The sequence below is a fragment of the Colletotrichum acutatum genome (assembly GCF_030867785.1).
Source record: "Colletotrichum acutatum strain CBS 112980 chromosome Unknown BDZ83scaffold_40, whole genome shotgun sequence".
NCBI classification, from domain to species: domain Eukaryota; kingdom Fungi; phylum Ascomycota; class Sordariomycetes; order Glomerellales; family Glomerellaceae; genus Colletotrichum; species Colletotrichum acutatum.
In genome coordinates this window covers 1-25,961 of record NW_026849034.1, presented here as the reverse complement: position 1 = coordinate 25,961, position 25,961 = coordinate 1, and the positions used below count along the sequence as shown (strand labels likewise).

Genomic DNA, 25,961 nt, shown 5'->3' with positions numbered 1-25,961 from the left:
CAGCTTCCTGATTTGGGTGGGATTGGTGGAACAAGCAAAGCCGTCAGAAGGTGGGAGATCAGCTAGGTGCTGCATCAAGTCTTGGCAGTCCTCGATTCACCAAGATGTCAGAGTTGGACTCTTGGAGTTTGAGGGCGTCTGCAGGTCTTGGCGGACAAACTCATGATGAATTTACCACGACTAGCATTCATCGAATAACGCCAGATATTGCCACCAGTTTCGATCTCACAGTAACGCAACATGGTCGCACGCAATGGCTCTTTTGTTAGATCGACCAAGTCAGTCAACAGATACCTCACATGTATAAAATCAGATTCAAATTCGCAACTCTCGTCGCATCCCTCTATGCTTGAGTTATCGGTCTAGAATTACACCTATCATGCGTTCTATCACTATTTCAGGGCTAGTGGTTGCCATTGGCCTTGTTTCCGCTCAGTCGACCAAAACCACCTCGACCCGAACGACCTCAACAAGCACCATAAAATGGCAAGCCTCCGGAGGCGTACCTTGCCCACACCCATCGGTCAACACGAAATGGCCAACAGCCACTGGAAGCACCTCATTCCCTACTGCCTCCCTGATCCCAGCCAACGCGGTCTTCGATGGCAGTATGGCTCTCTTTGACCGCAAAGGCAGCTCCGGCGACTGCAAAGGCCAGACCGAGCAAGATGAGGCTGCTGCTGTATTCATCTTGGAGAGCGGGGCGACGCTGAAGAACGCCATCATTGGCCCTGCTCAAGCTGAGGGCGTACACTGCCGCGGTCCCTGTACCATTGAGAACGTTTGGTGGGAAGATGTGTGCGAGGACGCGGCTACGTTCAAAGGTACTGGACCGAGATACGTCAGGGGCGGAGGAGCGAAAGAGGCCAGTGATAAGGTCTTCCAGCATAACGGTGAGTCTTGAGAGCTGAGACGCCGCGACAATTGATCCAAGCATTAAAGTCCTAATATCGTTGACTCGCAGGCGAGGGATGGCTGCACATCGACGGCTTCTATGCCAACAAATTTGGGAAGTTCTACCGGTCATGCGGCAATTGCAGCCAGCAGTTCCAGCGACATGTCAACATCACCAATTTTGTTGGAATACAAGGAGTAATTAGTAAGTTGCATGGAATATGAGTCTCAAGCCAGGAGATGAGCGTTTTTCACCCTTGGAACTTTTCCGTGCTGACGACTGCTAGTGGGAGTAAATCAAAACTATGGCGATACTGCTACTTTGTCCAACTACTGTCTCGCAAAAATTGGAGTCATCTGCACACGCTACGAAGGTTGCGTCAAGCCGTGTGAAGCTGGGGAGATTGGCGAGGGAGCCCTGGCCCCATACTGTGTCGTTAACGGTCAGGATTGGTCTTGATATTAGTTCTATTTCCTAACCTTGTTGCCGTCATGGGCGTGATTGCTCTTTGGAGACAATTTGTTCCATGAACTTGAATCGAGAAATAATCATACCGAAACTATACTTATTTTGTTGCTTCCTTGAAAAGATTCGACCGGGGTATTGAGTCCGGCACGGCCAAGAAGGGAACGGGGCCGGCCGGAGCGGGGCCGGCACTCAGCTTACCATGCCCATGTGCCGCGATGATCTCGGTCAACCCTCGTTGGCTGGCCAGTGTTTCCGTTTCTTCCGTCTCTTCAGTCATATGCATTTACCCCGCAAAATCTTACCGCGATCGCCTTCGTGCAACATAAGTGCCCCGTGGGGAGCAGCCGGATAACCCGAGAGAGGTGCGCAACATCAAACTCTAACTACCTGTAGCCATTCATGTGAATCGGCTCTATACATGAACTCAGGAAATGCCGAAGAGGCCCGTGCCTTTCGATATAATGGCTTTTCGTCCACCCGAGCCGCACCTGCGGTATACCTCTCGGGCGCTCTATGGTAAACTTCACATAATGAGCAACTTGAATGACCAGAAACAGTCAGGGTATCTGCTGGTGGCCCTTCAAATAACACCAACAGTCTTTCTATTTGTTTGGCTTCTCTACCAGCGTCTGTTCTCGCCATTCGCCAAAGTTCCCGGACCCTACTGGGCCAGTCTTTCAAGACTATGGCTTGCGTATCACTCGTATATTGGTGATCTTCACGTTGTGACGATGCGTCTGCATGAGGTCCATGGCAAGATTGTGCGCCTTGCGCCAAATGAAGTGTAAGCAATACAGGCAATAGATCGAATGCAATGCCAAGAGCTAAACTTTGGGGGACTCTTTGCTAGGAGCATCTCGGATCTCACGTCCATAAAGACAATCTACGGTAAGAGATCAACACATCATCATTCTTTTGTAGGTCAGCGTTGAATGTGAATATGTTTAGGCGCGGGGTCCAAGTTCCGCAAGTCCGACTTTTACAGCGTCTGGCAGGGGAGGCGTAAATTCGACATTTTTCCTGAACGAGATGATCGAGTTCACTCGGCCCAGCGTCGTCTCATCAGTAGGCCATATGCAATGACATCCTTGAAAGAACTCGAGCCATACGTTGACAGCGCCATCCAAGGCTTCCTCGAAAAGCTGGGCGGCATGCTTGGGAGAACAGTGGATCTAGGAAACTGGGTTCAACTCTTTGCTTTTGGTACAATCTCTCCGTCAGGTTTCTCTCAAGTCACGAAAGACGATTTACTAATAGAAAGTCTCCGTAGATGTGATAGGAGAAGTCACTTTCTCGAAGCGATTCGGCTTCATGGATGTCGGGTCCGACGATGGCTCTTTCAAGCAAATCGAGACTGCGCTACGATCTGCCGCTTGGATCGGCCAAGTTCCATGGCTTTACTGGACTTTTGACTACTTATCTCCCTTCATTGGGACGTGGCTCGGAATCGCATCTCGTCACGGAAGCCTGCGTAAGTTTGCTGCACGCGAGGTCGCCGCCAGACAAGACCGAGGATCCGACCACCAAGACATCTTGACGAAGCTGTTTGCCGTTCATAAAGAGAAACCCGAACAGTTTCATTATTCTGACTTGGTCTCTATGGCGAATTCCAACATATTCGCTGGAAGTGACACAACCGCAATTTCGATCCGGTCAATCATCTACCATCTTTTGAAGAACCCTGAAGCGAAACGTCGACTTGTTGAGGAAGTCGATGAGCACTGGAGACAAGGGAAGCTTAGTGATCCGATTACTGTTGCAGAATCTGAGAATATGCCTTACCTGCAAGCGGCGATGTATGAAGGCTTGCGAGTGCATCCTGCTGTCGGCATGACTCTTCCTCGTGTCGTGCCCCAAAGTGGCTATGATATTGGTGGCTACCATATGCCAGCCGGGGTAAGTATCGTCTCAATCTTCACGACTCTAAGTCACATGAAACCTATACTTTGGATCCTGCTGTTAACATGCATCATGCTTAGTCTGTCGTCGGCGTCAACCCTTGGGTTGTTCATCGTAGTAGGGAAGTGTATGGCCAAGATGTTCATGAATTTCGCCCTGAGAGGTGGCTCAAAGAGGACAATGGCGATATGCGTAAGGTTCCATGACTAGTCGTGCTTCCACTTTCTGACCAAATTCTACATAGACCGTTTCTTCTTCGCCTTTGGATCCGGAGCCCGGGTGTGCCTTGGTCGGAGTAAGTGCTCTCGCGAGCATTTGAGTCCAATAGCGTTACTAACTTATAGGCGTAGATATTAGCTGGATGGAGATGGCCAAGGTCCTATCCCTAAACGCCCTTGGCTGTGCTCTCTGCTGACAATGTTACTGTAAAGCTTATCCCGACCCTCTTCCTGCACTTCGATCTCGAGCTTACTAACCCTGAGGCATTCTTGGAGGATAAATGCTAGTAGGTATCCCACCGTGAATGATGTAATTGATTGGTTTGCTGACCATTGTTCCAGCTGGTTTGTTTCCCAGAAAGGCTTGGATGTTAGGCTTCGACGAAGACAGCTGCCGACCAGGGAGGGACACAAAGTCCAAAGTTCGGACGCCATTCATTCGTAGCTGGCTCTAGACTAGGAAATACACGTTCACACCCTCATCAGGTCCGGTTTGACAGGATTAGGTCCATTAATACGGAATGGTAAATTATCAACCTTAAGAGTAGCTCAAGTTGGTTTCTCACGAATCAATTTTTATAAAATTCCAGACTTTTAACAAATTATTTCTTGTGTAATGATGTGATCTGCTAACTCTAGCCTCTTTATCATCATTTCCCAATATTCATGTCTAGCCTCACATGAGATTTATCGCGTCGAAAAGTCTGCTCAAACTAGACCTTGGAAGTCGCATGCTCCGTTTCCTCCACCTCAATGGGGCCATGTCCCTTTCCATTCTCCGCAATCCGGACGTTTGCTTCTTCACCATCAAAGATTACAGCAATTTCCTCCAAAGCTTTGCCCTTAGTCTCCAGGAACCATCCATAAGCGATGCAAGCCTCTACAGCCAAGATAGCAACATAGACGATATAGAATCGCCATCCAATGTTCTGAATTCCAATCGGGTTGACATATTGGTTGACGAAGACGGCTGCCTTGGTTGAGAAAACGTATGTTGCCATGCCCTTGGCGCGAATGGAGTAGGGCAAAACCTCGACGGAGTAAGCGACCGGCAACGGTGAGAAGGCGATGCAGTAAAAGACTTGGTAGATGAAGATGAGGGCCATGACGGCAATTCCGGCGGAGCTGGCACTGGTCTCGGCGAAACGGGCTGAGGCGATGGTCCAGCCGATGAAGACCACGAGCATGCCACAGGTTGAGATGCGGAAGAGAGGGCGGCGACCGATACGTTCGACGAAGAATGCAGTTGTCAGGGCAAGGCCGAAATTCCAGATATTGAGTAGGCCATTGACCAAAGCCTGGGTGTTCTTGTTTGTGATGCCGACGGTATCCATGATTCTCGAAAGGTCTAGCCCGGTTGATGTCAGCATCAAGCGATGATCCAGGCGAATCGTCGTTTACTTACAGTAAGCAATCAGTCCGTTACCAGACCACTGCGAGAAGAAACCCATGCCTATTCCAACCGTTAGTATGAAAATGGGACAAAATCTTGCAGGATTTGACAAGTTTCTTACAAATAACGAGGAACATGCGGTATCGGTTGCCTTTGGTTTTGACCATTGATGCCCAAGTAGTGCTTCCAAGTCCTTTGATGACAATTAGTAGATGGTTCCATACTTCATGGGCTCTTTTGGCTTACTCTTTTCATTGTCAATGGCGGCTCTGATCTCCTCAAACTCCAATCTGACTAACTCCGTCTCTTCACCTTCGCCGTGGTATTGTTTCAAAGCCTCCATGGCCTCATCCCCACGATCATGTGAGATGAGCCATCGAGGAGACTCAGGGACAAACCAAATGGCTGCGAGCTGTACCACACTAGGTGCCATCTGCAAAAGTGACGGGATTCGCCAAGACCAGGTGCTGGGGATGTTTCGAGTGCCATAGGTGATCCAGGCTGCCGCGATACTACCGACATACCAACTGTCAAGCACACATCGTCAGCCCTTATTCCCGTTGTCTCCAACTGATTGGTTAAGAGAGTACATACCAGGTATTGCAGATAGCTGTGATGGTGACGCGATCCTTGGGATGCGACAACTCACTAACCAAACTCGGCGCCGAAGTCGTTGCAAAAGAAAGACCAAATCCAAGGATAAATCTGCTCACCACAAACATGGCAAAGGCAGTACTCTCGCACTGCAAGATCGCACCAATGATCATGATGCAACTTCCTGTCGTGATGCCCCATCGTCGTCCAAATTTATCAGCAACCCAGGGAGCAATGGGCGTGGAGCAGATGCTCCCCAAAGCCATGATGGCACTCATTAAGCCGAGGACCGCGCCGCGCGGGTTGTCGAAGAAGTCGTCAAAGTAGGACACGGTCTGGAGGGAGTTCATCATCGAGCCATCGTATCCGCTCGTGGCGTAAGAGACGACGGCGGCGGGAAAGAGAAGGAAGTAGAGCTTTCGGCGGGCAGCGGATTTGTACCATATGGGAGACTCCTGGGCGAGTTGGGCGATGCGAGAGGGTTGGTAGCTCTCGCTCGCGGCCGCCGGTCCGCCTTGCTGGCGAGCTTGTCGGGCTTGCTGGTCTTGCCTCGGGGCAGGGAGGCGTTGGCGAAGGAAGTTCATTGTGGCAGTATCTTGGAAGAACAGACAGATTGACAAGAGCTTGGCCAGAAGAAAGGAGACAAGGTTGGCTCAGCAGTGGAGATGAACTTCTGAGTTGACAACCGGAACCAGATAGCTGGGATCTTGCGTGTCCTTATATGCGCGTGGTCAAATTGAGCTGCCGAGGTGGAAAGATGTCAACAACTCTCTAGAACGCTCCGAGACTCTGCTGGGTTCTGCTCCTTGGATTGGTGTCAAGTCGTCTGGTCAAGCGACGGCGTTACGAAGTCGGCATATGGGTCTAGGCGAAGAAGAAATCCAAATTGAGCGATGTTGCCATTGGCGCGGGAAGCTAACCCTTCACACCCACAGACGACAATGATGGCTGAACCGTAAGCCTGGGACAAAAGACTCTGCCTGCCGAGGAAGACTTGGGAACTATCGAGACAAAGACAGGGGTTGGCAGGTCAAGTCGGATGATGGGATGCGGAGAAGATCCGGGGGCTGGGGTAAAAGCAAACTCGGTCCCCACATCCGGGGCATCACAAGATGAAGTTGTCTAGACAAGTCTCTGAGGAGAAACGAACGATTAGGAGTTGCGGATGAAGTCAAGCTCGTCTGACTCGTCCGATTGTTTCCGTAGAATGGAGGGTAGCAAAACCGTGTAAACTAGTGAGAACAACACAAGATGTGTAGCGTCGGCCGACGATAGTGTGGAGTACGCATGAGATCTCTGGTTCCTCTTTTCCACAAGATTGACGAATCATAAGCTTTCGGGGGAGCTAAATGCTTTCCCCGATCTGGTCTGGGCACTATCGGGGCATCCAAAACCTTCCCCCTAGCGCCCTTTGAGTCCTCCGGTTGATGTCGTCCGTCGTCTAAGCTATGCGGGGCATCCAAATGAGTCCCCCGACTTGGGAACGTGGGGTCGGGGAAGCATCGATGTCTGCCCCGAACGTCCAACGCGGGGACTTTCGGTCGCGTGTTGGTTTTCGGCAGCGCGTATGTACGAGTTCAGTCAACCGATGCTTTACTCAGAGAAGATGGGACGCCATGGGGACTGTTGTGTGGACGTCATGCGCAGACTCCGCAATGGGAGTGACGGATTCCACGAGGTTCTGGCTTGGTACCGTTGCGTACATGTGAACGGTCCTATTTAGTAGCTGGACTTGCCCTTGGGGTTGTCTGGTTCCTGTTCTTGAATCTGTCATCCTCACTCGTTTTGATCCAATCTCATTGCAACAATGTCAAACGGAATCCTCAGAACGTCTGGCTCCAGCATTGTCGATGCTGAGGGCAAGGCCGTCCTCCTCCGCGGCGTAAGTGTCCACGACTTTACAGCCAGCACGTGAGCGCCCGAGAATCAGTTACTGACCGGTGTTCGCAACTTAGACGGCCCTCGGTGGCTGGATGCTGATGGAGAACTTCATGAACGGCTTCCCCGGCCGTGAGCACCAGATTCGTGCTGCACTGCTGAAGGTGCTCGGCAAGGAGAAGTGCGATTTCTTCTTCGACAAGTTCCTCGAATACTTCTTCACCGAGAAAGACGCTGAATTTCTTGTCTCAATTGGCTTCAATTGCATCCGCCTGTCCTTCAACTACCACCACTTCGAAGATGACATGAACCCCTTTGTGATCAAAGAGGAAGGCTTCAAGCATCTTGATCGCGCAATTGAGATTGTAGGTTCCTTTAATGTTTCTCGGTGTCTTCTTTTCGACTAATGTTTCTTCGTGTAGTGCGCCAAGTACAAGATCTACACAATCCTCGACCTTCACTCCGCCCCCGGTGGCCAGAACCAAGACTGGCATTCCGATAACCCGACTGGCTACGCTGCCTTCTGGGACCACAAGCATTTTCAAGACAGAGTCATCAACCATTGGCAGGTGATAGCGAAGCGATACAAGGGAAACCCATGGATCGCAGGATACAACCCTCTCAATGAGCCCGCCGACGTCGAATGGACTCGTCTGCTCGCCTTCTACGATCGCATCGTCCCCGCCATCCGCGACATTGATCCCGAACACATTCTCTGGCTCGAGGGCAACACGTTTAGCATGGACTTCTCCGGCTTCACAAAGGTGTTCGATAACTCTGTATATGCGGTGCACGATTACTGTGGATTCGGCTTCCCGAATCGCATTGGTAGATACCAAGGTCTTGCAGATCAGGATGCCTATATCCGCCAGATGTACGACCGAAAGGTTGCTTTCATGAAAGAGCACAATGTGCCGATCTGGAACGGTATGGAAGGCCTTAAGCATGATTAGACCTGCTACTAACAATCAGGGCGTAGGCGAATTCGGTCCGATTTACGAACGAAAGGAGTACAACCCAGACTACGAAGAGCACAATGAGGAACGGTACAAGATGCTTGACAAGCAAATGGCAATCTATACCGACGAAGGCATTGGTGAGATAACTTGCCACACGAAATCTTCGAACATTTGCTAACAGGTCTATCCGCAGCATGGAGTATCTGGGCCTACAAGGACGTCAACGTCATGGGCATGACCTACCTATCCCCCGATTCCGCATGGCTGAAGCTCCTCGGCCCGATGATCCGCAAGAAGCGCGACCTCGCCGTCGACAGCTGGGCCTACGACGATGCACACCTCCAGCCCAACCTCTTCGGCCCCCTTCACAAGTGGTTCGAGGACAACGTCCCCGCACAATACAACAAGAAGTACCCGTGGCAGTGGCGCATGCACATGCACGTGTTCCGCGGCATCCGCGGCATCACCATGACGGAGTACATGATCCCCGAATGGGCCGATTACTTCAAGGACAAGACGTTTGAAGAGCTGGACGAGCTTGCTGCCAGCTGGAAGTACGAGAACTGTGTTCAGCGCGAGAGGCTGAATGAGTTGTTGAGCCTCTATGCACCGATGACGCCTGGGGACAAGAGGTTGGAGGGCAAGGTGATTACCTCAGAGGTTGAGAAGGAACAAGGAAAGCCTAAAGAGACTGTATCCGGGGTTGGCGTATTTGAGCTGGCGCCTGATGAAAAGAAGAAGCATCTTGCTCAGGCTACTGCAACTCCCGTTGCTGTTGCTTCATGAACTCGAAACTTTCATAGGCCTCGATATCATAACGAGGCTGCCTGGATTGCATACAATGGCGTTATCTGAGTTTAATAGAATGATGACTATATTTTCAACTCCAATCTTCAACTCACTTTCAACATGTCCTACAGCGGCTTTTCTGGTCTTCTCAAGTCAAGAAAGATTGACATCCAACCCTTAGCTCTGCTTGGCATTGATCGAATGCTGCTGCTTCCTAAGGTAGGTAGGCGAAGGTCTTGTTATGTAGGGCATGATTCTTCGTTGAGGTAGTACGTCATACAGTCTCTGAGTTCCTCATATAATGATATTCTCCAGGCCGTCCGTAGTTGCTAGATGAGTATTGGCAAGCCACGAAAATCCGGCGCCAACCCCGAACATCACGGACAGACCTCCGGCATGATCCCGGCGCCGCGCGGCACTAGGACAGCCGGGGAGTAGCGGGGAAGTTCCCCACGTAATACCCCCTGAAGTCACTTAAACCGTGGGCCCCAACCAGTTAAATCCCGCCAAAATTCCCCTTTTCTCCAGTGCATCTTCCAGTTCCATCTCCGCAAATCGCACAACTCACTTTCGTACCCTTGTGCTCCCGATGCCGATGGGCGGACGATCATGGACGACTCCGCGCCGTCCTCCTCTTTCTCTGCGGCCCATTACTTCCCGGCACGACGCCGTGTATGGCAGGCATGCACCAACTGCCGGGCCCGCAAGACGCGATGCGACGCTGCCAAGCCAAAGTGCAGCCTTTGCGTGACGCAAAACGTAGAGTGCGTCTACCGCGACTCGAACCAGCCGCGCATCGAGCAGAATACCAGGATCTTGTTGGAGCGTATCCAGATGTTGGAAGATCGCTTGCTTTCTTCACCAGTGTTTTCTGGACAACAGCAACAGCAGAACCAGCAAGTTTCACAGCCGCCTTTAGATACGCCGTCACCACAAGCTACACGGCATGCGACAACTCCGGGATCGGCACACCGTACACAGCCCGAGACAGGTCTTGACTCAACGTCAATGAGGGACCAAACAGACGCGGTTCATACAAGGAACACTGATGGAGATGCTCAAATTCCAATTCCTTTATCTCATACAGCGAATGCGAACCATGTCTTTGAGTGGCCGATAGTAAAGCAGCTGCTATCAGAAACGGACTCGAAGCCAACACAGCCACGGCCAGCTTTTCCAGGAGGGCTGCGCTCAGCGGAAGCAACTGACATCTTCTTCCGCAAAGATTCAGGTACAGATTTTTCGATTTGCCCCCCAGAGTCTTGGAGATTATTTCAAGACCGGAGTCTCCCAGTATCCATCGATGCCGCTGATCGGTATCAGGAGGTGATCCATGAGTACTTTGCCGAAGTGAACATCTTCTTTCCTCTCCTTTCCCCCGAGGACATTGTCGAAACTTTCAACGAGGTAGTAGCATCGGAAAAGACTGCAAGCATAGTCGCTCCTCTTACTGCGCCGTCCCGGTACTGTCTGTTGTTGTTAGTGCTCTGCATGGGATCCTTTGTCTGCACCGGGGACTATCGCATCTCATTAGATGAAAGAGCAGGCCGAGATGGGGGTCAACACCAAAGACCCATAAGATCGAGCATTATCGGAGACTTTCCAGGGATTGATGAACAACTTTGGCGGAGAGCACGGTTGTTACTGGGGTTCATATCATCTGAAATCAGCCTCGAGGCAGCACAATGCACGATGTTGGCGAGGTCAGAATCATGCTAATAGTCTTCGCATTGTTCTACCGAAACTGACGTCTTGCAGTTTATACATGAATGCGAATGGAGCAGTAGCAGATTCTTTCCATTGGGCGCATGCAACAGCTGTCAAGTGCGAGGCGCTCGCGAAAAGGTGTGTACTCAGTCTTCAGAGGCTTGCAATTCCCTTCGGCGAGCAATTGGGTTACTGAAACAAGGAACAGAGCTGCCACAGGTGCAGGAAACAATGAAGGGTTCTCGGACGCCTTCCGCAGACTCTTTTGGGTCGCTCTGATCTACGAAGGCGACTTTGTGTCCGAGATCTCTATCACATTGCCGTCAGGTATAGCGCGATACGAAGACGTTGTGCCCTATCCAGCCCCTGAAACACCTAAGCAGCACAAAGACTTCACCATGGCCCAGGCGACACCAGAAGCAGATGTGGCGAGTCCGGCATCGTCGTCCTTCTACAGGACTGAGGAACTCGTCGCCTTCCAAATCAGCACCAACGCGGCAATCCGGCGGTTCCTCAACCGAGTCAACAGCGTCGTCTTTGATAGCAAAGATCAGTTCCGCATGACGCGCACCAACTACGCCAACTGGCTACTGCGGATCACCGAGGATCTTTGGTCCTATCACGGTGCGCTTTACCGCAATCTCCCCGATTTCCTGCTCACGAGTCAGCCTAGAAGAACGCCTGGGCAACAGCCGGAGAATGCGAGTTCTCCTATGACGCCTGGTATCATTAGAGTTGAGGAATTGGGCAATAATCCGTGGAACGTGCTGAGGCTCAAGGGTCGGTACTATGCGGGACAGTATATCATTCATCGCCCTTTCATCGAGTACGTGATGTTGAACATGGCGCACTTCGAGACACATCCGTGCCGGGAGGCGATATTGGAGCGGTGTAGAATGTGTCTAGAGGGATGTAAAGGGTTCATCAACGTTTTCGACATTGATCCTGCGAACAGCATCACTGGATTATTCGCTGGAGGGATGGTGTAAGTGTGAAATCTTTAGGCTGCAGAGCGCTTCTTCTGTTGAGACTCGTTGTTGACATCTGCTTAGGACCTTCACCATGGTTACCATACTTCGAGTGGCGACGATGTGCCCTGTATTCAAAGAAATCCTGCCTGAAGATATCGAGGGGGCAATGTTCGTAGGAACGCGCAATTTGCGGCGATTCAGCATTAGCGTTAAGGAGTTTGAGTGGCATTTGAGCATATTGCAAAGACTAGAGACGTCTTGTAAGAATAGAATGAGTGCTTAGTCAAAGACACGTCACTGTCGCATTCTGGAACGCGCGGATTTGGAAACAATATGCTCAGTAACAGAGACACCTGCCCGGGGATAGAGCTAACTATACGCCAAAAGCTGCCATACTTCAACAGAAGGTTTCCAACCCCATTAGACTCTTTGTGTGGTTTTCGCGGTGCGAATTACCTAACATGAAGTCTTTTGGAAACCTCAATACCAAGCTTCTTTTGCTGCACTGTTTCGACTTCACATGTCGATCAGACGAAGGGTGATTCCATTTCCCTGGGTCACATGGAGAAGTTGAAGAGACGCGTACTCGGGGTGGCTGACTCAATAGACGTGGAGAAGGTTTCATCTGAAAGAGTGAGAGGTGTCAACGTGGATGTCATCCAAACTTGCGACGTTGCAAGTCGCTGTAAGCGAAGCCAAATCTATGGGAACCGAAAGCGAATGGACAACTGAAGATCTCGAAGTCGGAAAGGAAAACTTCCCTACAGACTCGAATACAGCAAGTAACAATCTTGTTGACAAATCTACCTCATGTTTAAGTAGCGACGAAGATCCTACTAGTAAGGGCCAAAACTGTCCAGAACAACAACTCATTAAACATCCTGATTTACCACTCAAGCCATCTGCGCTGGTTTCGCATCTTTCTGTTATGAACAATACCATCTCTTCTCACATCTGTTCTTTGCTTTAAACCTTGATAGGACTACCTTCATCCAACACCAACTTAACAAAGTTTTGACTTATCCTCAACTTGGACGATACCTATCAAACATGAGGTTCTTCGCAAATGCTGCTCTCTTGATCCTCGGGCTGACCGCCTCTGTCAATGCGAGTATGTCTTACCACCAAATGCTTTCTGCACGAACAACTCTATCTGCACTTACTTGCATGCTAACGTCAATGTTGACAGCTCCCCAAAAGAAGGGTGGTGGCATCGCAGGCCAGGCCTGCACTGACGGGACATTCAAAGGAACTTGCTCCGCAGACGGTCGCTGTGGGTTGGAAATCCCGCCCAATGAGTTGTCTAGCCAGATTGTCGCCGGTCAATGCGGACGATAATTGATGTCTTCTACTCAGTGTTTCGAATACATCAGAAAGACAACCAAAACCAGATATAGTGACTGAATGTTATCAATGCCAAATGCACTTATTTCCTTGAGCCGCACCTCTGAGCTTGTAACTGTAGCGGTGGTCTTTGCGTGGCTTTTGCCGGATATACAACGTAAGTTGCACCAATTGTGAACACCGCTAGACTCTCGGCTATTTTCGGCCAGTTGCGGCTCCTGATCTCCCAATCTCCTGATAATATTGCTCAGTCAAGGTCTAAGTCAGAATGCGAGAAAAGAGAAATAACGGTTTCAGGGTCTTTGACATTGATGTTTGTCTCAAGTATTGTGGTGAGTCACCTCGCAGCTCATTGGTAGAATACCGAAAGTGGCTGCATCGTTCATTATGAATCATACCTCGCCAACGAGAAACCAAGGCTTCATTGGCAGATTCTTCTTGTTATAGTGGACCGTCTCAATCATGGCGCACATCCTCGGCCTGAACAGGATTAGTCCTGCGGCTCAGATTCTGCGCCATCAGCCCCGGCTTGAGAACTTGTCGATGCTCACAGCGCCATCTAGCTTGGTGATCTGAAGGTTTTGTGAATAAACGTAGTTATATAACCATGGGAATCATTCGAACAGAAATTATTTCATTCTATCAATTCATTCGGAAAGACGACTTCAATTCTTCAATACAATAATAGGATCCAGTTCCGCCACCTCTCACGACTAAGACAAGAAGCTAATTTCACTCAAACAACCACTTATAAATGCCGGGTGCAACAACTACAGCAACGAACACAGCAACAGCTGCGCCACTTTGGGATTCCATGGACTCGCTCTCAGATCAGAATAACAACAACATACTATATTGCCCGAAAGAGTTAATTGACTCTCACAACGCGGCCATGCAACTATTCATTTCTGGACAGTGCCTGTTCTGCCCCAATCTCTCACCAGACTTCCTTGTCAGTGTAGCTCACATGCAAAGGTCACACGGCCTCTTTATCCCACATCGGCAACATCTAGTCGTCGACCTGGAAACACTCTTCAAGTACTTACACTTAGTCATATTCGAATACCGGGAATGTCTGCATTGCGGGACAGAGAGGACAACGGTGCAAGCTGTGCAACAGCACATGATCGGCAAAGGTCACTGCAGGTTTGACCCAGCAGACCAAGACTCCGAATTTGCCGACTTTTACGACTTTACTTTCTCAGAGGCGGCAGACAATGAAGTGAGTGCCTTTGAGAGCGACGAAGAGGAGTGCGATATGCAGAACGCGCCAGCAAGTCCAAGTCGACAGCCGCTACAGGTTGATGAAGACTCTCTTCGGTTGCCGTCGGGCAAGATCATATCCAAGCGGTCCTCGGAACAAACGGGATTGTCTATCAATCACCTAAGACGTCGAATGCGAATCCCACCTTCACAGCTAGAATATGCCCGGGTAAAATCCGATGAAGAGGAGTTCAGCGAGGACCCGCTGCATCCTGGTGGGACACAGGCACTGTCGAAGAGAGAAAAGCGAGAGAAGGCAGTGATTACAAAACAGCTAGCAAGCATGCGGGCGGATGATCGAAGTGCCTTGATGCACTTATCTGCGTCGGAGCAGCGATCGCTGCTGGCAGTGCAGTACAGGAACGAGGAAAAGATACAGAAGGAGAAACGGCGCCGGCAGGGGAAGATTGATCGGAAGGGGAACAAGAACTTGTACGCGTACTGGAACACAGAAACACCTGTCTACCAGTGTGGATAGATAATGCGCTGTATCGGATTTCAATGAACGTTGGCATTGTCTTGTGCGCCAATTTACTTGAAGAATGGATATGCGTTGCCGTTATCTTCTTGTTTGCAGAATTGGACGTGGCATTGTAAGCATTCCGACGATAGCTGGAGACAATTCAGGCCCAAATAGCTCTACTGCTATTGAGCTTAAGGATGTTGATATAGGTTCGGAAATCACGCTTTTAAACCAACATCTACGTCATGCAGCAGACCGACTAGGTTGACCTTGCGTTGGATTGATGTTGATGGAGACCTGTCAAACGTCAGACAGATTGGCCGATTCCTGGATCTCCCACGGAACAGGGTAAAAGGGGAATTCTTGTTTATCTGGCGTCTATGTAATCCCCCCATTTGGGACTTGCCTTTGGCCAATAATTGATTGAACGATACTGTGGGCGGAATCTGCTCTACATATAGTCTTGCCCGAATGCACGCACTACATGTATGGTTCTGTGGCCCTCTCAGCGAGAATGGGACGGCCCAACTAAGAACTCTGGGAAGAGAAATGGGTGCTGAATAACTCTCGCGGGATGCGGACTATCTCGCTTAAATCAGACATCTTGGCTACTTTACCACGCGAAGACTGTGTAAACATGTAACCTCTTTCTGTGTGCCAACGAAGGTTATGAAGATGACCTGGCGTATATCGATTGCTATTAAGATCATGAAAAAACGCAGCAGGCAGAACGTCACAGCTTTACAATGTGCGATGCAGCTTTCCCTGCACGCATGCAGTGGAGGGTACAGGGGATGGATGGAGGGGTTAACACGGCTTCTCTCCGCGATGCAAGGGAGCTCCCTTGCCATGTGGCTGCCAATTTAAGATTGCCGGCTCCTTCTAGAGAGCGAGAGCGAAGTACGAAGAAGTACGTACTACTTGCATGCCTTCGGCTCCATGTATCATGGGTTGATTTAAGGGTAAATGTTGAGTTATGTGCGCCGTAGAAATGAAAGCCAGTACCTAGTTAACTATGCCTTCAGTCTTAAGCCTTTTTCTCTGGGCTCTTCTAGAGCAAGTCACTTATCCAACAATGCTATGTAATTCTGGCTCCGTTTCGAGGTTAGGGGGCACGAATGAGGTCCGAACAATTTGACAGGTGCCGGTGTCAGCAGTTGATTGCTCCCGTTGGAGTCTGAAATCAAACTGCTCGGCAGTGGAAACAAGGTTGCCTACAACACCTTAATTGTACATATCTACACACCTCCACCCACCATTAAACAAACTTGATAAGGCGGCACAATGTCCGACAGGCCGCTCTACTTTGTCCGTTGATGCAGTCCAGTCCGCTGGATTGCTCCGTGCACTCCGCAGGCCTGTATCGTTGGCCCTAATGGGTACTCACAAGGCCTAGGAAAAAATTTGCGTACCTGTCACCCTGTCAAGCACGTTTCGAATCGAAATTAAGGTCATGGGCGTGCGGTGCCTGTACCCTCCCCATCCCAGGCGCTCTACCGTATTCAGGTGACACTTCAATTCGCTGAAGGCTTTGGAAGTGCGCTGCCCAGCCGGTCACTACGTTTCAACTGCCCAGGCCCGCAGAATAGGTGCATCTTCACCCTTACAGAGATACAGCTTGCTGGGATCGACGGCCCACGGGATGCACGGCGGACCTGCTGGGGAGGCGGCAGTGATGGGACGAATAAACGTTGAGATCGGGCGGCTCGGAAGAGTAAAGGTGATAGATACTAAAGAAACGCTGTTGGCCTTCTTGGAGGTAAGGCCTTTTGGGTCTGTCAGTGTGAGCTTGTCTTTCCTTCATCCAGTCCCAATCCCGTGTCTCTCTCTTTGATAGGTTTGGTGATATCCGTTCGTTTCATTCCACCTCTCTTCGTACTCCCTGTAAACCACTTCAAGATGCTTCCTACTACTTCTCTTTTGCTTGCCGGTGCTGGCATCGCCAACGCATACACCATTGCCGTGGCCGAGCCCTTCATGCGCAAGAATATCGATCCCGTCGTCATCCCGGGCCAGTACAAGAGCCACATGCACACCTTCTTTGGTTCCGATGGCGTCACTCTCAACACGAACACCTCTGCCGAGCTCCAGGCAGGTTGCTCAACTGCCGAGAACCCCAATGACTACTCCTCTTACTGTAAACTCAAGCCCAACCCTTTTCTTAAGCCACAGCCATTTCCCTAATCACAAGACGATCTCTTGCTGACTTGAACTCGGAAGGGGTCCCAACTCTGTACGTCAAGAATGACACCGGCATGACCCCAGTCCCCTTCTCTCGCTTCAGCGCCTACTACGTCGCCATTGAAAGCGCTGAAGTCGCCATCCCCCAAAACTACAAAACCGTTGCCGGAAACTCCAAGGGAACCACACAAGCCGACGTCGAGGAACTCGCCGGCATCCAATGGTTCTGCGAAGGCGACCCTACAGAAGAGGGCAAAGAGGTCGCGGCGTGGCCGACAAAGACTTGCTCCACGCACCTGCAGACCCTTCTCCTCTTCCACGACTGTGTCAACGAGCAGACGCTCGAGTCGGCCTACTCAGGTACTCAGAACTGGAAGGACGGCTTCAAGCCCGCGAACCGGTGCCCCGAGGGCATGAAGCGCCAGCCGCAGCTTCGGTTCTCGATTCGCTACGATCTCCGCAAGGTGCTTCCGGACGGATGGAACGGCACGCCGCCTTTTGAGCTTGCGTGCGGTAACTCGTTCTGCTCGCACGGCGACTTTATCAATGGGTGGTTGCCCGAGGCTGCTACCAACATGCTCAAGGCGAACAGCAAGCGCGACTTTGCTGGTGTAGATGGACCTGATGGGAAGTACAATGCTGGTTCCAAGTGCGGCGCCGAGAACGCGGTAAGTAGTCCCCTCGACGCAATGATGGAAAGAGCGGGACTAATATCAATACAGAAGGATGCCGATCCCAACAATGGCACCTCCGACTACGATGAGAGTGTCAAGATGATGAGCGCCAAGCGAAGCATCGGCCAGCGCTCTCAGTCTCGTCGCGCCTAAAGAATGATGACTTGAGCTTATTCATAGGTAGACTATCACGAGTCCCCAAATCTGGTTCCCTGGGTGGCATTTGTACGCTTCATTTCGAGGGGGTCGTGAAATTTATGAAGGTTATTCTCGTTCTCATGTACAATATTGAGCTTCATGTACATATACTAGGTCATACATGTCAAGTGAAGATGACTGATGCACAGGGGTTTCGTCTGCACCGACCTGCTTTGAAGCACTATTCAACAACGCTGAAAAGACATGTCTAAGCATTTCTTACGACAATGGCGTGCGTCGATACCATCCGTATCTTTCCAAAGCCTAAGGGCTGTGCAACGTCCGATTCACGGTGGAACGATCGGGAAAAGTACCCGTGGTCTCAGCCTTATCATTGCTTGTATCAAACTTGTCTAACAGCACGGATTGAGCTGATCGCTGCATGGGGTTAGTCCTCCAAAGTCGCATTCCAGGCCATCAGCGGGCAAGAGCCAAATTCTTGGCACAGTGCCTTTGAGTATGGTGAACCAAGAAGCGCTAGAACTTACTGTAGGTTTTTATCTTTCCCATAGATATGGGCAAGTAGTTACGGAGTATGTTTACAAGCCGTCTGAGCACAATAGACTGACTGCGTGATCAACAAATTTCATAGCAGACTTTACCGATTCTATATGTAGACCACTACGTACATACAAGCTGTGTCTCTGCCCCGATCACGTCCTTAAGAAATATCGCTCACCCAGGACCAAAGACTAGTCAAAGACTCAGTCTGTGTACCAAATGTGTATATGCCTCATCCCATTAGAGCCGCCATGAGGACCAGCCCAGCAACTAACATAAACTTATAAATGGCGGATGGGCCGTACTGCTTGAGAGAGCCGCTCACTGTATTGGTAATAGGAACTAATGACGCTGTGTGTTAATTTCTTGACCAAAGAATAACAGCAAATTACAAACTCACGTGAAGTGGTAGCTGGCAGCGAAGGCATGACACTCAAATCAAGCAATCCCATCGTTGGGGCCTGTTCTGGGTTCGACTCGTGCGCCGTCACTGCTCCGTGAAGGCTCGCCGTTAGTGACGTGTCTTTGCTGAGAGGCAGAGTCTCGCCGGGGGCCGAGCCGGATTGCAAAACTAATCCTTGAGGGTTTTGGGCAGCAGTAACACGTGTAGACTCGGATGGCAATGCTGCACTTGGGAAGTCGGTCATGCTGAACAGGGAGTATTGAGGATCTATGCCAGCAGGTATGGTGATAACCCCCGACGCCCTGACATCCTGCGCTACCTCCGACACTGGACGTGTGATTGTTGCCACGACGGGAGTCGGGCCACACGTTGTGCAGGTCTGAACTTCTGCGGTAAACCCGAAGGGGACACCGGTAGATGTCACTGTAGGTTTCGAAGGCATCCCACGATATGTCTCCGTGACAGCATACATCTGCTTAGCGAGGCCTGTGGAACAGAAAGCATCGTATTCGGTCGTGTAGAAGACTGTGTGCACGCAAGTATCGCATCCGCATTTGTTGCAATTTGGAGCCTGTAGTTGAACGGTGATGGGCTGTCCTGTGACGGCTGGTAAGCCGACAGCGGGAGTCGCCATGCAGCTGCCACGTAACGGAGCGAATGGCTGCTTGGTGAAGCACTGGACGATGGTCGCAGTACGACACACAAAGAGAGTCGTTTGAGAAGAGACTTCCATTATTGTAATAACGATGATAATAACGAAGAACTTGACGGAGGGATTTGTCTTTGGTCGCTGAATCAAAGCAATCGACTTCAACTTTCAGTGAGAAATGACAACGCTTTATGTCGGTAGATGTAGTGTGAGGGCATGCGGCCATCAGACTTGCCAAATTCGCTTGGAGGAAGTATTTAGAGGCGAGCTCAGCAACAAGTGTATGTGTCTCTCATTATATAATAACGCCGAGTACATATGCGTAAGTTCCGACGGCCTTTGAGCCGTAACGATGTGAGAGCTGCCTAGTGGCTGGCTGAAATATGGAACTTTGTTTTAATGGACATATCAGACCCAACCGTGATGTCGGGACGCTGACCGCCTAGGCCTGGTATTGTGGCGTTTTGTGAGGCTATTCTCGGTCTAGCTACATACCTAAATCGCGCCTCACGTTTCACTGCGTTCCATCTCAGTCTTTTGTCAATTACAATCAGTTGATTGTCTGATACTGAGGCTTGATGTCTCGTTGAAATAAGAGTTTCTGTCCCGCGGAGTTGAGATTTGATGTCTCGTTGTAATATTGTGGAGCATCTTCTCTTAGTATTGATTGCTTCAATTACGAGCGACCTTTTGCTCCCCGGCGCTGGACCTTGACATATATGTATCTGGCAATCATGTCGTCCATTTGCTGATGCGTTGAAGAGCCCTCACTATTATGTGTTTTACATAATTGACACCATCGCAATTGCCATCATGAGACCTCGTTCTGTACTCAGGTTACTTTTCCTTCCGCAAACTATCTCAGCGTCTGTACCATCCTTTGACCATGCGAATGACTTATCAGCAACATGGTGCTTCACTTACTTATCGACTTACCTGGAGCCTACGACGATAGATGCTGGCTCAACAGGACTGGAGACCACCCCAAACTCAACTTCTATCGCTGGCGCACCTTTGTCAACAGAAACAAACATTGAGCTTTCCACAAACCCTACGTCTGGGGTTTCCGGAACTTCAAGCTTTTCTCTGGGCACTTCTCTCTCGGTTACGGAACAGATTGGTGCGTCGGCAACAACCCCGTTGACAATACCTACTTCACAACTTTCTTCGTTTTCGGTCGCTGCATCTGATACTTCGTCGACTCTACTCACCACAACTTCGTCCGCCAGTCTGACCTCCAGCAGACTAGCCCCGACCACTGCTACTAGCTCCGGTTCATCTACGTCGACATCCGCGCAAGTTGCTGAAACTGTGATCTTTTTCGTTACTCCAGGCCCACCTTCGACTTTGAAACGAAATCTGAAGAAAAGGGTAATGGGTGGTTTCGTGAACCACAACACCAACGCAGATCGTCAGCTATGCAACACTGCAACAGTGTTTTCCTTGGTTGCTGGCGAATTACTAGACGGCGGCGTACCTGTGTATTACTCTCCAGGTGATAGCCATAAACCTCTCAATGCTATGGGAATGCGACCGAATAACGCCATTACAACAACATTCAACGTTTTCGATGGGATTCTTCGATTCTACCATCCATCCCTCCCTGGTAGCCAGGCAAGCTTCTGTCAGGATACTACTGGACAGGTCCACGTCACCTTTACGTCACGACCGCCTGATTGCGATCCAGTTTCTCTCTTAGCATATGGAGGTAAAGTTCACCAATAACTTTAGCTTGTCCACCCTGACGATGCCGAAGCTAACATTCACATGGGATAGTCGACTTGTGTCAAAACGGCCAAATACAACTTCCTAGCTCGTCTAGTCAGGGTATCACAACGTCGATTACAGCGAATTCGAATCCGGTGGGAGTTTCAATCACCGCCACAAGTAATCCCTTTGCGACTTCTCCAAGCGGGTCAGTTCAAGACCTTGTTACATCGTCCCGCTCTACGTCGACAGCCTCTAGCGTTGTCATCGGGTCGCTTGGGACGTTGAAACCCAGCTCCAGCATACCAACGTCAACGGCATTGGACACAGTTCTTCAATCTTTTCCGTCATCATCATTGCCACCCTCATCGTCCTTATTGTCCTCGGTCTCAACTTCATCATCATTATCGACAACGACCTTTCTCACCCAGACATCGACAACAGTTGAACCAAGATCTTCCCCCTTGACACGCTTCTTGAATTCTACAACTATTGAGATATCAACATCTTCGACAAGCATGCCCGATACCTCTTCAAGTACCTCGGGAACATCCAGTCTGCCCTCTATTTCATCCACCATCAACTCAAGCCCCTCAAGTACCGCTACTTCGGGTTCCTCGTCCAGCAGCTCAAGCACGACTATTTCGCCATCAATGAGCAACCCAAGCTCGTCAACTACCGCTAGCTCAAGCTCCTCGTCTAGTAGCTCAAGCACGAGTGCTGCGCCTGTGTGTACTCCTGGTGTCGAGTTCGCCACCTACGTCTTTCCTCGAACTTCTGTGCCTTGTCAAGAGCTCTTGCGGGTGTACTCTGATTCGACCCAAAGCGCAGCAGACTTGAACTTGACTACGGTCATGCAAGGTAGAACGCCTCTTGGCACAGGCTTTACTCCGCTCGTCTCATGGAGTACTAGCCCGGGTGACGAAACAGGTCCCACAAACATCTATGGAGTGCGTGGCCCGGCAGGCACGACGTGGAGCAATTCGTGTGATCTGATTCAACACCGGGGCTACCTAAAGTTCAACGAAGCGAAGACTTGGTTCCTGACAATCGATGTGCCTGATGATTTCGGGTTTGTTTGGTTTGATGGTACATTCTCGTCAACTGTGGCCGGAGCTTACGGTGCCAATGCCGGTCAGATCACGGCAGACTACTCCCGTCGAGCCAGGATGACTGCTGCAAACGTCCTTGTACGTGACTCTGAAAGATACATGCCTTTTCGAGCATTGTTCCTCAACGCTGGCGGTCCCGGTAGCCTCAATATGCCACTGCCGCCCGGCGTAGAATTCGTATCGGGTTGTTCTGACACGCCTGCTACTCCCGCTTTCCCTCCGTGGGAAGCGGAGAAGTGGACTCCGTAATCAGCACCACACTATCACCTCGTCACCTGATCCTGTGTGGCCAGGCGGCGTATGTCTTTCTCAGGATCTCCGGTTTCTGCACTGCGACATACCCTTTCTTTCGCTGCCAGGAAGCCTTCGTCTGCATTCTTAACCCGATAGGCGACATGACATAGCTATCTTCAATGGTTTTGCTTCGGTCTTTAGCCACGGATGCGGCTGGAGTGGCAGTTATCCGCTTGCCGCTTGTGGTAGCGTTAGTCATTTGGCTGCCTAATAGTCAAGCTGTTAATTGTACTGAAAATAGAGATTTGAACTTCGTTCACTTGTGCCTACGGTGCTTTGCAAGAAATTTCGTAAGTCTATTGCGCTGATATCGCCCTATCGTGCGGCTAGAAAGGCCTTTACTCGTCGCCAAAGGAATGTCGCTTTTCCCGACAGCTGCTAGATTGCGTCCATATCAGGACGTCACTCTCAATCTTTGCGTCCCTTCGAAGTTTTTCACGAGGGTTTGAATGGAAAGTAATGCCAATTTAATATATAATTCGTTGTTGTCTATGATCAAACTATGTATCTGTAAATTGACGTCAGTTTGTAGTTGAGGGGATAGTTTATTGAAAGACGATGACCCTTGGCCAGAAGTATCACATTGCCTTCCTTGCTTACCGTCGAATTGCTAAGGTGCTCTGGAAATCGCTATGAAGGGATAACCCAGATGTTCATTCATTAGGAAATTGAGATAAGCATTAAACTACCTAATAGGAGCGTGGATTGTCAATATTACACACCATCTAGTCTGTGTTACATCCAATTTACCCCAGTCGACAAGACGATGACACTGGGGAGCAAGTAGGAGCATGTGTAACCTAGATTCGGGATGCAAACATACCCTACCTGAAGAGACGAGTTTCTTTGAACAGCCGAATGAGGACTGAAGATGTTTTTGCTCATTTTGAGGCCTTGAAAGCCTTTCAATCCTGGCCACTGTCGGGCGTTGCAGGCGGTGATTCGTCGTACCTCTCGGCATCATCAGAAATTCTCACGACCGCGCTGCTCGTCCAAATATGCTTTCCCCTGTCAACCTTGAGCCCCAAAATAAGTCCCCCTTTGATGCTGACTGTTGATTTAGGTACTCCATTCTCATCGTAAGTGCGATGAAAGACCCGAGTCCCGCATAGCCGGCAGAAGAAGCAGTCCATGTGCCCGCCGCTCTTTGTGAGACGAGTCCAGACCTGGAGCTTCGACTTGAGATCATCCGTGAGTGGGAAGAGGCCATCGGCGGGGAAGATTGCCGATGTACCAAAGGCTGATGCGGATTGTTTGCGACATTGCGAGCAGTGGCAGCAGTAGATGTCGAGGGGCTCTGGTGCTGGGGTCTTGAATTCGACAGTACCGCACTGACACTCCACGTCCATTTTGAGATGAAGTCTGATAACGGCTGACAGACTGAAGTTGGAACTGTTGCGTAGTGGACGTTCTCGATAATACGATGTAGGCTTCCAGTTAGATAGTTTTCCAGTTGCGGAAATGAAAATAAGTCAGAATCAACATCAACTTTGGAGGATGTTGTGGTGGTTGTTCAGGTTTGACACGCGAAGGGCGCCAACGATCAGCTACTTTCGCCTCGATCAAGTCGTCATCGTTGATTGGCTGGCTTCCTGCAGGCGCGTGAGCTCCCCATTTTGAGCTCGACTTCCTGATTACTGAAATTTGCGTCGGTGTATGAGTGCTCGCGGGGATACACCTCACTCGCCCATTGGTACTGTGAGGTGAGATTGATATTTCAGTGAGATAGATCTGTGAGACGAGATTGAGGTGAGTTAGCGATGAATATGAGATGAGTCAGCACTCAGACATGACCTGGAGCCCCTGAGCGCTCCCTTCCCCCGGCCATGTGTGGTCTGAACTAGTGCCAACTTCAGCGCGTCAGTGATCGCTGGTGTTCAAGCTTTCTCATTTAGCCGGGACGAACAGTCGCATTGCAACATCACCAACTTCATCTGGTTAAGAATCAAATCTTCCCCAGGATCCGGAAGATCTCACCCTTGGCGACACCCGGTGCCGCTATGCCGATTCAGCCGCTCTGAGAAAGCACGTGGACAACTTCCCCCGGCACCCAAAGAGCTGAAAAGTCTGGTTCTGTTCAATATGCGGAGAAACCATCGTCGTCTGAATAGCAGCCGCCCTGATATACCCCAGTCAACTCGGCCGGGGTGGCCCATCAGACCCCCGCCAAAAAATTCTCCCTTTTGACCGTGACCCTCCGTTCCAGATTAAGCACCCCGCGACCAGGAAAAGAGCCTAAATGAGACTGCTCAATCAATGCTGTCACCGGCTTCCCTCCCGCACGCTCATCTAGATTGCTCTTGACCCAATGTAGTCGAATCGAGCCACCTAGAGGCCCCTCACTGCCGGCCTCGCGCCGTGGTACTCTTAAATCTTGCCCCTGGGAGAAGCAAGGTTCGTCTTGGGCCACGAAGCGAACTCCCGAAGAGGTCGCATCCGGCCGTTCACCCCATGTCCAATGACCCCACAAAGGAGGTGTTCCCGTCTTTTTCGTTCTCTAGTCGTGACGAGATTGAAGTGCTTCGTGTGGGCTCATCATCGCCTGTTGAGCGCATCTATTGAATAAGCATATATAAGACAGTTTCTCAGCCAGGTCATTCCTGTTTCTGAAGCTTGATGTCTACAACCATCATCAGCTCTCTCACTGCTCTACCTTCTTCGACGGAAAATCCGATTCGCCAATCATGCTTCTCGATACTATCGTCACCGGTCTCTTGATGGCCGCCAGCGCGGCCGCCATTCCCATCGAGAACCCCATGGAACTCATCAAGCGCGCCCCGAGCGCAGGAGTCGTGATCCAAAAGTGCGCCAAGCCGGGCGTTTTCGCCCTCGCCTACGACGATGGCCCGTACCAGTACACTTCCCAGCTCGTCGACATCCTGAACAACGGCGGCGCCAAGGCCACTTTCTTCATGACGGGCACCCTCTACGGCTGCATCTACAACCAGCGCACCGCCGTCAAGAAGGCCTTCGACTCTGGCCACCAGATCGCCTCGCACACCTGGACCCACCCGTCCACCTTTGGCAGCTTGACCACGGCGCAGCTCACGACCGAGATGCAGAAGCTCGAACAGGCGATGGTCAACATCATCGGCAAGAAGCCCGCGTACATGCGCCCACCGTACCTCGCCACTGGCGGATCCGTGTTGTCGACGATGAAGACGCTGGGGTACAAGGTCATCACTGATGATGTTGACTCGGGCGACTGGAACGGGCAGACGCCTGCGCAGAGCGAGGCCAAGTTCACTGCGGCTGGCGCGAGCGGCAACGGACATATCCCTCTCATGCACGAGACCTACGCCACCACGGTGCAGACTTTGACGCCGTGGTTGATCAACTGGGCGAAGCAGAACAACCTCAAGCTGGTTACTGTTGGTAAGTGAAGTGCGTGGGCATACTCA

General features: G+C 50.6%; 11 protein-coding genes across 11 annotated transcripts; 8 read left to right on the top strand and 3 right to left on the bottom strand.

Moving 5' to 3' along the window:
• Nucleotides 1–379: 379 nt before the first annotated feature.
• On the top strand, nt 380–1,354 carry BDZ83DRAFT_576146 (pectate lyase; the record flags this gene model as incomplete). The annotated part of the gene is made up of 3 exons (XM_060504895.1): nt 380–893; nt 965–1,099; nt 1,182–1,354. The coding sequence occupies 3 exons, from the start codon at nt 380–382 to the stop codon at nt 1,352–1,354; spliced, it is 822 nt and encodes a 273-aa protein (XP_060365585.1).
• Nucleotides 1,355–1,893: 539 nt separating this feature from the next.
• Nucleotides 1,894–3,737, top strand: BDZ83DRAFT_740639 (cytochrome P450; the record flags this gene model as incomplete). Its single annotated transcript, XM_060513067.1, has 7 exons — nt 1,894–2,147; nt 2,214–2,251; nt 2,312–2,566; nt 2,634–3,259; nt 3,343–3,454; nt 3,507–3,557; nt 3,694–3,737. 7 exons carry the CDS (start codon nt 1,894–1,896, stop codon nt 3,735–3,737), a joined length of 1,380 nt encoding a protein of 459 aa, XP_060365584.1.
• A 369-nt stretch (nt 3,738–4,106) lies between these two features.
• BDZ83DRAFT_698073 (lactose permease) lies at nt 4,107–6,051 on the bottom strand (the record flags this gene model as incomplete). The annotated part of the gene is made up of 5 exons (XM_060511390.1): nt 4,107–4,828; nt 4,886–4,933; nt 4,995–5,066; nt 5,120–5,400; nt 5,468–6,051. 5 exons carry the CDS (start codon nt 6,049–6,051, stop codon nt 4,194–4,196), a joined length of 1,620 nt encoding a protein of 539 aa, XP_060365583.1. The 3' UTR covers nt 4,107–4,193.
• Nucleotides 6,052–6,931: 880 nt separating this feature from the next.
• Nucleotides 6,932–9,175, top strand: BDZ83DRAFT_619153 (glycoside hydrolase superfamily). Its single transcript, XM_060508104.1, has 5 exons — nt 6,932–7,349; nt 7,423–7,710; nt 7,768–8,272; nt 8,325–8,441; nt 8,498–9,175. The coding sequence occupies exons 1-5, from the start codon at nt 7,275–7,277 to the stop codon at nt 9,088–9,090; spliced, it is 1,578 nt and encodes a 525-aa protein (XP_060365582.1). The 5' UTR covers nt 6,932–7,274; the 3' UTR covers nt 9,091–9,175.
• Nucleotides 9,176–9,639: 464 nt separating this feature from the next.
• On the top strand, nt 9,640–12,122 carry BDZ83DRAFT_619151 (uncharacterized protein). Its single transcript, XM_060508103.1, has 4 exons — nt 9,640–10,796; nt 10,852–10,938; nt 11,009–11,785; nt 11,853–12,122. The coding sequence occupies exons 1-4, from the start codon at nt 9,703–9,705 to the stop codon at nt 12,052–12,054; spliced, it is 2,160 nt and encodes a 719-aa protein (XP_060365581.1). The 5' UTR covers nt 9,640–9,702; the 3' UTR covers nt 12,055–12,122.
• Nucleotides 12,123–13,929: 1,807 nt separating this feature from the next.
• On the top strand, nt 13,930–14,856 carry BDZ83DRAFT_576223 (C2H2 type zinc-finger-domain-containing protein; the record flags this gene model as incomplete). The annotated part of the gene is made up of 1 exon (XM_060504900.1): nt 13,930–14,856. The coding sequence occupies one exon, from the start codon at nt 13,930–13,932 to the stop codon at nt 14,854–14,856; it is 927 nt and encodes a 308-aa protein (XP_060365580.1).
• A 1,739-nt stretch (nt 14,857–16,595) lies between these two features.
• Nucleotides 16,596–17,867, top strand: BDZ83DRAFT_299348 (uncharacterized protein). The gene is made up of 3 exons (XM_060502238.1): nt 16,596–16,978; nt 17,062–17,690; nt 17,745–17,867. The coding sequence occupies exons 1-3, from the start codon at nt 16,741–16,743 to the stop codon at nt 17,847–17,849; spliced, it is 972 nt and encodes a 323-aa protein (XP_060365579.1). The 5' UTR covers nt 16,596–16,740; the 3' UTR covers nt 17,850–17,867.
• A 688-nt stretch (nt 17,868–18,555) lies between these two features.
• BDZ83DRAFT_791892 (uncharacterized protein) lies at nt 18,556–19,647 on the bottom strand (the record flags this gene model as incomplete). Its single annotated transcript, XM_060515742.1, has 3 exons — nt 18,796–19,647; nt 18,671–18,737; nt 18,556–18,586 (listed from the first exon to the last, which is right to left on the bottom strand). The coding sequence occupies exons 1-3, from the start codon at nt 19,529–19,531 to the stop codon at nt 18,556–18,558; spliced, it is 834 nt and encodes a 277-aa protein (XP_060365578.1). The 5' UTR covers nt 19,532–19,647.
• Nucleotides 19,648–21,149: 1,502 nt separating this feature from the next.
• Nucleotides 21,150–21,839, top strand: BDZ83DRAFT_751570 (uncharacterized protein; the record flags this gene model as incomplete). The annotated part of the gene is made up of 4 exons (XM_060514068.1): nt 21,150–21,155; nt 21,224–21,274; nt 21,456–21,597; nt 21,652–21,839. 4 exons carry the CDS (start codon nt 21,150–21,152, stop codon nt 21,837–21,839), a joined length of 387 nt encoding a protein of 128 aa, XP_060365577.1.
• Nucleotides 21,840–23,257: 1,418 nt separating this feature from the next.
• Nucleotides 23,258–24,292, bottom strand: BDZ83DRAFT_619143 (glutathione-dependent formaldehyde-activating enzyme). The gene has a single exon (XM_060508102.1). The coding sequence runs from the start codon at nt 23,907–23,909 to the stop codon at nt 23,466–23,468; it is 444 nt and encodes a 147-aa protein (XP_060365576.1). The 5' UTR covers nt 23,910–24,292; the 3' UTR covers nt 23,258–23,465.
• Nucleotides 24,293–25,244: 952 nt separating this feature from the next.
• BDZ83DRAFT_651159 (polysaccharide deacetylase) lies at nt 25,245–25,943 on the top strand (the record flags this gene model as incomplete). Its single annotated transcript, XM_060510434.1, has 1 exon — nt 25,245–25,943. The coding sequence occupies one exon, from the start codon at nt 25,245–25,247 to the stop codon at nt 25,941–25,943; it is 699 nt and encodes a 232-aa protein (XP_060365575.1).
• Between the last annotated feature and the right edge of the window lie 18 nt (nt 25,944–25,961).